General features: G+C 37.1%; 1 protein-coding gene across 1 annotated transcript in view; it reads right to left on the reverse strand.

The window, feature by feature from the left end:
• Positions 1-11170, reverse strand: part of RIMS2 (regulating synaptic membrane exocytosis 2) — a 726314-nt gene that overhangs the window by 491244 nt on the left and 223900 nt on the right. The window contains exon 6 of the mRNA XM_042783638.1: positions 7220-7530. Within this exon, the coding sequence (XP_042639572.1) occupies positions 7220-7530 (311 nt within the window). The remainder of the gene's footprint in view (positions 1-7219; positions 7531-11170) is intronic.

Consider the following 11170-nt stretch of genomic DNA (forward strand, 5'->3'; position numbering starts at 1 on the left):
GGGAGGAAGTGGGAGGGGAGCTGTTGCATTGTGGTAAACTGTGGTCAATGACATGCGACAAAGTATATGTGAACTGCTGTATGGAAAGTGAATTTGCTCTGTAAATCTTCACCCAAATCAAAATAAAATAAAAGAAAGAAAGAAAAAAAAATGCAGCAAAGAAGTATGCATGTATTTTCCCATTTTATTTTTTTAATGAAGTATAATTGAATGAAATGTACACAGATCTTAAATATAATACTACAATAGCTATTGACCAATGCACATAACCATGCCATCTATATACTTCTTAAGATAGAGAACATTTCCCATTGACCCAGAAAGTTCTCTCAAGATAGGCAGTGTCATGATTTCTTTTACCATAGATTTATTTTACCTCTCCCCAAACTCTCAGAATTGTTTCCTCAACTCAGGAAGACGGACAGGCTCCATCAATACTTTATTCCCTGTGCAATGACTTGAGGGAACTCATAGGGCTCTCCTTCATTTTTTCCCATCTCTCAAGTACTACAAAACTGCCTGATACCCAGTATCTTAAAAACTATTGTTTCAGACATTTTGTCTGGTTTTTTTTTCTGCTTTGTTTTTTCCCGCAGATGTTTCAGACAGAAAGGTAAATCCAGGCCCTATGATTGCATTTGTATTGGAAGCAGAAGTCTTAAGCCCATATTTTAATTGCTATGGGAAAAAAAAAAAATTGAACGTTTCAATGTTACTTGAATGATCAGAAGTATTAGAAAATAAGGAAAAGGTGGCAATTACCAAATGGCTAAATAGTCATTATACTTAACCTGCCTTAAAACATTACATCTTAAATCCAGGATAATCACTTTATATTCTTATCATTCTCTTACCATTACTTATAAATGGTAGCACTTTTCACTATCTGAATAACTCAATGAGATATAATTGAGTCATGACTTTTCTTAGCTTTCCAGTCCTACCTAATTAAAATGCCAGAAAAATCATAATGCAATCTCTCTGTACTTTCAATAAATGTCATCCTCTAAGCAGAAAAATGTAGAAACAAATATATATGAATCAACTATAAAATATTATTTCTCTGAAGCTACATTTAAGGGAGCTCTGGTGGCATAATGCCTAAGGCATTTGACTGCTAACCAGAAGGCTAGCGGTTCAAACCCACCAGCCACTCCGCCACTCCTCAGAAGTAAGATTGCAGGGCAATCTTTCTTAAATATTTCTTAAAATGCTTCATAGTCCGTTGTTATTGCTGTTAGATGCTGTTGAGTCAGCTCCAATTCATAGTGACCCTATGTACAACACTATGGAACACTGCCCAGTCCTACGCCAGCCTCACAATCCTTGCTATACCTGAGCCCATCATTGCAGCCACCCTGTCGATCCATCTCATTGAGGACCCTCCCCTTGTTCGTTGACACCCCACTTTACCAAGCATGATATCCTTCTCCAAGGAATGCTCCCTTCTGACATGACCAAAGTAGGTGAGACAAAGTCGGGCCATTCTCACTTGCAAGGAACATTCCAGCTGCACTTCTTCTAGGGCAGATTTGTTAGTTCTTCTGGCAATCCACAGTACTTTCAGTATTTTTTACCAGCATCACAACTCAAAAGCATCAACTCTTCTTCGGTCTTCCTTATTCATTGTGGCATAGTGCCTAAGGCATCTGACTACTAACCGGAGGCTCAAACCCACCAGCCACTCCTTGGAAGGAAGACAGGGCATTCTATTTCCACAGAGATACCGCCTGGGAAACCCAAGGAGGAGTCGCTAAGAGTCTGAATCAACTCGATGGCAGAAAGTTTTGTTTTGTTTTTTGGTACTCATTGCCCTGTTTTCACATGCATATGAAGCAAATGAAAATACCATGGCTTGGGTCAGACACATCTTAGTCTTCAAAGAGAACATCTTTGCTCTTCAGCATTTTAAAGAGGTCTTTTGCAGTAGATTTGCCCAGCAAAATACGTCGTCTGATTTCTCGACTACTGTTTCAATTGGTGTTGATAGTCCATTAAAGGCAAGTAAATCTATTTCTCTATCACTTGTAAATTTTGGTTTGACAATAGATTAAGTATGTAGGAAAAAAAAGCATAAAAATATTACAAAGTAATGTAATGAAAACAGCAGAGTCAAAATGTCTTTATTTCAGATTTAAACTAAAATGCCCAATATATCCAGTATTAAATATAGATCATGGTGAAATTATTGAGCTATATGATAAATAGTAATATCTGTATTGCTAGTCAATAATGAATGAATGAATTATAACAGAGTTATCATAATATGAATGAAAATAATCTTGTATTAATTGAACACAATACTTTCAGTATTGTTGTTGTTGTTATGTGCCATCAAGTCAGACCAGACTCATAGCAACCCCTCCTTGGGTTTCCGAGGCAGTATCACTATGGAAGTAGATTGCCCCATCTTCCTTCCGAGGAGTGGCTGGTGGGTTTGAACCGCCAGCCTTCTGGTTAGCAGTCAAGTGCCTTAGGCACTATGCTACCAGAGCTCCCTTCCAGTATTAGGAAAGGAAAAAAGAGTGGAAGAGTGTGCTTTTAAGTTTATTACATGACATACAGTCTTAAAACCAAACATAACAAAGAATTTAAGACTGGAAATCTTTTCAAGATCTTGTAGACTGCCATTCCTATTTCAGAGATGAGAAAATTGAGACTCAGAAAAAAGATACTTATCCCACATGACACATTAGGGGAAGAGCAGAGAGAAAGACCACATCTGCTGACTTCCAGTTTTTTCCTTCTCTTCCACCATACAAATTAGCCATGCTATTGCTTACTTCTTAACATCTCCAAATGTCTAAGGGAGAATTAAATAAATTAATAGTAAAATTTTACATTAAAAGTAATTAACTCTTCCCTAAATTTTACCAAGTTTCACCAATGAAAATTATGAAGTACACAATATTTAAATGGTGCTCTGGTGCCACAGTGGTAAAGGCATTCGGCTGCTAACCAAAAGGCTTGCAGTTCAAATGCACCAGACACTCCATGGAAGAAAGATGAGGTAGTCTGTTTCCATAAGGTTTTACAGCCTTGGAAACCCAATGGGGCAGTTCTATTCTGTCCTGAAGGGTCACTATGTTGGAATCAACTCCATGGCAGTGGGTTTGGGATTTTTTTTTTGGTTTGGTTTCAATATTTAAATAATTGTCAAATGTAAGAAACATTATCTAAATGTTTTAAAAATTTTTACTTTAGTTTTTCTTAATTTTATTTTCTTAACCCAAAAAACACCATTTAAATAAATAATTACTTCAAAACTTATTTTAAAATTAAAAATACATTTGAACACTTCTAACAATATTTTACCTCTAAATAAATAATAAACATTGGCGGTTTCTATGAATTAAGTAAATACTCATTTACTCAAACCTAAGGTCTAGAGCCAAGCTGGTATGCATCATTCAATAAATACTAAAGGTCTAACTGTAAGGCACTGTACTAAGACCTGTGAAAGAAGGAAAATGCCATAAAACAGGTCCAGACTATTGCAGCATGTAGTTACAGAACATGAAGCTAAAGGTCCTTGAAAGAAACATGTTACATACACATATTTCTTAGACACAGTCCTAGGTCCTTGGAGGTTTAAATGTAAATGAAGCTTTTCTTTCTGGAACCAACGGTTTCTGAATTACATTAAAGAAACAAATTACTGATAATACTTTAAACTCAAAAACTGCTAGAAGACCAGTATTGGTAAGGAAAGGGAAGAGAGAGAGAGGAGAGAGGGTGGGAAGCAGAGTGGGAAAGAAAGGAACAAGAACACAGGCTTAAATTAAAGAATTTAAATGAGTAACAAAGGAAATGGACAAAGAAGAAATTTCAACTGCACTAAGGGAACTAATTACTGTCTAGGGTAGGGGTTGGTAAACTTTTCTATAAAAGGTAAATATTTTAAGCTTTAAGGAGCTCTGGTGACGCAGTAGTTAAGGCATTTGGCTGCTAACTAAAAGGCCCGTGGTTCGACCCCACCAGCTACACCGCAGGAGAAAGATGAAGCAGTCTGCTTCTGTAAAGATTTATAGCTGTGGAAATGTGAAGGGCAGTTCTACTCTGTCCTAAAGAGTTGCTATGAGTCAGAATCGACTCAATGGCAGTGGGTAAGTATGGGATCCTTTACAAGTAAACAACTCTGAAGTTGTAGTGTGAAAGCAGCCATACACAATAAATACATGAATAAATGTACTGCTAACCAGAAGGCTGGCAGTTCAAACCCACCAGCCACTCCTTGGAAGGAAGGTTGGGCAATCTACTTCCATAGTGATACTGCCTTGGAAACCCAAGAAGGGGTTGCTATGAGTCGGGTCCAACTCAATGGCACATAACAACAACCCAATAACAATGTTCCAATAAATAAAACTTTATGCACAACAGGTGGCAAGCCACATTTGACCCAGGGCATAGTATGCTGACCATATGCCCAATTAGAAAGAATTCAGAGGCTCCATTTTTGGTCATAGATGCACATCTAATAAATTACTTTTAAATGTGCATTCAAAAAATAAAACAAATGCTTTTTTTTTTGTTATTTATGGTAAGGGAAATCTAATTGTTCTCAAATAAAAAGTATTTTCCAAATTTAGTTGTATACAAATTAGAACCAATTCCATTTTCAAGGTTTAACAATCAAATCTTTTATCAAAATCTAACTTCTTTCTTAAAGTAATTCTTTTAAACAATAGGAGCTGTTGGATTTATTTCTGTGAAGTTCAAAAAGGAAGAACGTGATTCTAATGTAATTTTCATTAAAGATGTATTTGTTAGTAAATACAGCCAAAGGCATCATGCAAAAGAAAAAGAAAAAAAGGTAATACTACAGATCACCTCCACACAATGGGTCAGATTCTACTGTTTATCCAGGCTAATACATTGTCAATGAAAGAAGCATTAAAAGATATATTGAAAGAGTTACACTTGTATCTCTAAGCTTTGAAACAGATGGTAAGAGAACATTTCTAGCTTCCCTAAAATGATGAAATAAATATTCATAAATTTACTGAACTTATTTTTAACATACACAACTTCCTGACAAAATGAATTCTGAAACTTAAGCATCTAGTATCTGCTGCTTAGTGTTTGCTTTTATTCTTCCTAAACCTATCTTCCTAAGCTCCAGAAGGGGCTATTTCATATAGCTATCCAGTTTTTGAAGAATGGGTCTGCATTTTTATTACCCATTTTTTATCTATTCATTCATTTAAAATCCTACCTTCACTGCTTATCATATTTCTAGATCACAAATTCTAGTTTTTTGTTTTTGTTTTTTTTCAAGCTCATGTACCTTGACAGTTATTGTTGCCGTTTTATGAACTTTGTCCTTCTCTGAAGTCCTTGTGTGGCAGATACTGCCAGTGCCCTACTCACACTGATTCATCATTCATTGGCCCTGACAGCTATGTCTTCTACTGTCAGCATTTGTAACTCTGCCTGAGTGCTTTGTCCAGCCATGGGAACATGCTTCACCAGTGAGCTCCAGAACAGTCCTGAACGAACAAAAGGAGAACTGACAGACAAATATCCCAGCTTCTTTGCCCCTTATGGGGACAACTCTGAGGTAATTCCACCCTGTTTCTCAGAAGCCCCATTACAATTGAGACATGATTGCCAAAAGAAATAACCTGCTCCTGAACAGACCCAGTATTGTATTCTTTCTCTTATCTGTATAATTTCCCAGTCCCCAAGTGGGTTTGCCTTCCAAATAAACTTTTGTACGCACTCAAATCATTGTCTACTTAGGTGGAACTCAAACTAAGATAGTCCCTAAACCTTAAAAGTCATGGGTTCCTAAGATTTCATAATGAGATGTGTCCACGATATTCCAGTCATTGTTTTATGCAAAGATAGAACTGATTCCATGCTGTTTCAATTTTATTAACTTTCTTGAAGTACTCCATAAATTTCTTAAGTTCAAAAGCAATTGACGTAGTCATCATTTTCTTATTCTCCCAAGACACAACAACATGTTGGGGTGATGGCTTTAGGCACCAATCTAAAATGGCTACCACTTACCTTTCCTGTTATAACTGATAGTTCAGAACCTACATTTCTATAAGCACAATTTAATTTGCTTCTCCACAAATGCATGACTTTGTACTCGTAGACACCTGGTATTTTTAATTTATAAATTCAAGCAGAGGAATAGGTTATAGAAATGTAATTTCCCAGTAATTTTTTTTTCCTTCTTCCCCTTCCAATGGTAAAAATATAAGGAATAGAATCACTTTTGTAAAATTCTAAAACTTTGAACATGAAGAAGCCCATAAGACTGCTAAATAACCAAACCAAAACAGTAGTAACAGAGTCATTAGATTATGGATACATCAACCTTACAAAAGACTTCACTGCAAACCTGTTTGGAAAACCTTATCACCCTCTAGCCCAAAAGAGAACCCAGACACATCATCAACCCCCCCATCCCCTTAACTCCCATATCCAGTTAGTCCCATCAATCCAATCTCTATAAAAGTGTCTTAAAACCTTCTCTTCTTCAGTCCTGTTGCTCCTACCAAAGTTTAAGCATTTAATGTATCTTTCCTGTAACAATAGCATCATATTTAAATTCATCTTATATCATTTATTTTTTTCCAAAAAATTTATACAATACCCTGACACTCCCGTATCAAACGTGTTATTGTTGCTGTGGTGCCGTCAAGTCAGCTCCAACTCACAGCAACCCTGTGTACAACAGAATCAAACACTGCCCAGTCCTGTGCCAGCCTCACAATCCTTGCTATACCTGAGCCCGTCGTTGCAGCCACTGTGTTAATCCATCTCGTTGAGGACCACTACTCGTCTGTCAGTTTGTCATACTGTGGTGGCTTGCATGTTGCTGTGAGGCTGGAGACTATGCCACCAGTATTTCAAACACTGGCAGGGTCACCCATGGTGGACAGGTTTCAGTGGAGCTTGCAGACTAAGATGGAATCGGAAGAAGGAAGAGGCCCTCCACTTCTCAAAGAATTGCCAGTGGAAACCTTATGAATACCAATGAAACACTGTCTGACGTATTACTGGGAATATCAAACCTAAGATAGTTCAATCCCATGATAGCTTAAATCCTGAACATCACATTCAGCATTTACAGAAATCATATAGGCATTTACATTACATTTAGTCGACTTACTGTTGTCTAAACATTTTATGTATTTTGATATCTATTTAGAATGAAGATTAAAAGTAATATGTTTACCTGAAGATTAAACAAAACGTTTACCTGTCTGAAGCTATGTCACTGCCAATTTGGTGCTTCATTCCTGACCCGTTTTTAATAGAATCCTGTCTTGTGAGCCCATGAGATCGACTCTTCTCCGCTGCAGGCACAGCTAAGTCACCCGAGGGTGCATGGAACTGGGCCTGCTCGTGCAGCTTTGCTTTTTTCTCCTGAGGCGCCTCTTCGTTTCGCGGTCCTCTGACAACCTTCTGATCAGGTAGCTGCGGTGCATTCGTCCCACTGTTATAGAACCAGGCTCCCGATTTAGTGAGGATTTCTTGTTGTTTTCGGCACAAGTTACATACCCACATAACCTGTAAACAAATACACGGAAGAAGAAATGAATGTTCCCGAAAGTTAGAAACAAACAAAAAGAGAGATAACATCTAAAGTCAACAAATAATTATATGTTTATCTTTTCCGAAGTTAAAATGTAATCCAGATTAACTGCTATCATTAAATAATTTATCCTTTCTTTTAAGTTTTTCAGAATAATTATAACTAAATAGAGTGCCAAAATACTAATTGCCTTGTACTTTTTTGTTTTGTTTAAGTACGGGACAGAGGGTAAACAGAAAACATATTTTGAAGCCAGAGATTTGGGGTTACATTCCAACTCCAAGATGCAGAGCTTGCAAGTTTCAACAAGTTATGTTAAAATGATCATGATAAAATAGGAAAACAGGGTTGATATTACTTATTTTGCTGTATTGTTTTGAAAACTGGAGACATATAAAATGTCTAGCAGAAAGGCTGATATGTGCCATAGTTCCAATAATTTAACAATTAAGATCAGATTAATCTTCCTTCACCAGTTACATTCAAAGCTTTTTGAAGGGGCTTTCATTCCTTTTAAACAGATCCTAAAGGCTACAATAATGCTAGTAATATCGTTGATCCTCAATAAAAATCTAGTAACTCCTCACAATATAGACTGAGGCACTTGATTCTTTTTGGTGCATGCTTTTCTGATGGCAAGAACATAGCATACTATAACCAACATTTGTGTACTAGAAAACTCTTTACCCTCTTCTGAATAAACATTGTTTCCATAGAATCAGAAAAAAATATATAGTCATGAAATAAATTTCACATGGAGGTTTTCTAACGTTCTATGTCAAAAACTGAAACTTGGCTGTCCAAGTTGCTAAACATTTCCTCACAGTTGAAATAAATTATAGTTCTATTTAATTTTATATTAAATATTTAATGAGATATATACAATAAATTATAACAATATATATCACAATAACAAAATGATTCAATGTGGTGTTTTCAACTGATACAAGCATGATTTTGTAGAATATTTTAAATTTAAAAATATTTTATTAATTTATTAATATTCTATTCCTGTTCACATTGTTCGAGCAATCCATAGCATACAACCCCATACTTGATAAATTTTATTATTTTCTTCTCTCACTGAATTGTATATACATACATACATACATACATACATACATACATTTATTTATTTATTTATGCATGCATGCATGCATGCATGCATGCCAACTAAATTCAAACCTCACTGGGACCAAGAACTATATGTTGTTGTTATGTGCCGTCGAGTCAGACCCAACTCATAGCGACCCCTTCTTGGGTTTCCGAGGCAGTATCACTACAGAAGTAGATTGCCCAATCTTCCTTCTGGACTATATAGCTTCTACTAATATGTTGTTGTTGTTATGTGCCGTCGAGTTGACCCCAACTCATAGCAATCCCTCCTTGGGTTTCCAAGGCAGTATCACTATAGAAGTAGGATTGCCCAACCTTCCTTCTGAGGAGTAGCTGGTGGGTTTGAACCGCCAGCCTTCTGGTCAGCAGTCAAATGACTTAGGCACTATGCTACCAGAGCTCCTTCTACTAGTATAGTAGGACCTTATCTATCACAGAATGTGTTGTGAACGTAATTCTAACTCGTGGAGACTCCATGTGCACAGAGTAGAGCTGCCCCACAGGTTTTCAAGGTTGTGACCCTTGAGAAGCAGATCACCACACTTGTCTTCCCAGGCCCCTGTGGGTGGGTTTGAACAGCCAGACTTTTGACTGGTAGTCAGACACTTAACCATTTGCAAATAATAAGATCTTATAAATGCTTGCTAATTTGAATACATTTGCAGTCCTCTGGGGAAAATATAATAATAGAATATTTTATATTATTGCACCAAGTTGTATGTTTCATGCAATTCCAAAATAATTAGCCATCAATGACATCAATATATGTTCCTATCTTATTTTTCATAAATAAATAAATTATTTTTGACAGAAAAATACCAGTATCTCCCCTCAAATTAAAAAATAACATCTCATAATTCAAATTTCTTTTGCTAGGCGTGGTTTGAATACAGACCAATCTCCATTCAGATATAAATATAGTAAAACCTGCCAAAGCCAGAACCAGAGTAGGGCAGAAACCTGTCAGAGAAGGAAAACTCAAGTATTTTCCACTAAAACAAGTGATAGAAACGTGGTAAGAGTGCATCCTGTTACAGGCAGAAAACTTGCCAGACCCCAGCAAACAAGGCAGTTTTGTTCAGTTTTGGCTCTCACAGGTTTCACTATACATCAAAGCTACCAACAGTCCCAAAAAAAAAAATCAAATTTCAACCAAAATCTTCAGCCTTTTGGTGCCATCTTGTGACAAATGTCGGTATTGCACAGATCTGTTAAAAAATAAAATACAATACAACCCGGTGGTGGTTGAGTCAATTCCCACTCACGGGGAGCCTGTGTGTGTCAGAGTAGAACTGTGCTCCACAGGGCTTTCAATGGATGATTTCCCGGAAGTAGACTGTAAAGCCTTTCTTCTGAGGCGCTCCTGGGAGGAGTCAGACCGCCAATCCCTTGGTTAGCCTCTGAGTGTGTTCTCATTTGCACCCCAAGGATTCCGCATTAAATATTGAAAATAATATTAAATAATATTAAAATAAGTTAATTTTGCATTCCAACTTTTTAATTACTATTTACTTTATAGTAAATAATTTATGCAATAAAACAGAAATGAGAGTTTGTGGAACTACTGTGGCCTTTTGTGGCCTCATTATTTATCACCAGGTAAACAGATCACTTAACCTCACCTAGAGGAGAGATTCTCAAAGAATATTCCTGGAACAGAAGCATCAGTATCACCATGGAACTCATCTTAACGCAAATACTCAGGATCCATCCCAGGTCTACTGAATCAGAGACTCGGGGATGGGACCCTGCAATCTGTGACTTTTTTTTGCCCCCTGCAAGTCCTCCATGTGATTCCGATGCATGCTAAAGTTGAGAACCACTGGTCTAGAGATTCCTAACCCAGCAATTTGAGGAATGGACTTCTCAGAGTGGCTACGTAAGGCCTGTGGAGGCCACATAGCAGCCTTCTCAATTTACCTCAGTAAACAATCCATTGTACAAATTTTTCTATGTACCCCAAAATAATAAAAACGTTGGGGAAAATGATGGGCTTCATTTCTCTCATCTGTTAACATCCAGTAGGTATTAATATAAGTGAGTTCCAGGCATGAAAGGCGGTGACACCCATGGAAGACTCTCTACATGTTAATACCCTTCCCCCCACCAGGCTACATTGGTTGCTCTTTTTCTGATTAGATCCTGTGTTCCACCCTAAAATGCCAGTTCCTGATGTCCTCATATCTAGCACCCAACTCATCTTTCTTTTCTTCTTTTACCATCTCCCCTTATTCTTGAATTAAGAGTTTATTAATCTTTAAAGCTCAGGAAGTCTAAACCCATTCACTTCAAGTTGTGTTGTTGTTGGGAGCCATAAAGGTGGTGCCAACTCACAGTGAGCCTACATACAAGAGAACAAAACACTGCTCAGTCTTGTGCCATCCTCACAATTGTTGCTATGTTTGGGCCCATTGTTACAGCCACTGTGTCAATTCATCCCATTTAGAATCTTCTCTTTTTCATTGACCCTCTACTCCACCACTGATCTGCACTGAACAC

This window comes from Orycteropus afer, unplaced genomic scaffold, assembly GCF_000298275.1.
Source record: "Orycteropus afer afer isolate SDZICR_OR568_19922 unplaced genomic scaffold, OryAfe1.0 scaffold00021, whole genome shotgun sequence".
Taxonomy (NCBI): Eukaryota; Metazoa; Chordata; class Mammalia; order Tubulidentata; family Orycteropodidae; genus Orycteropus; species Orycteropus afer.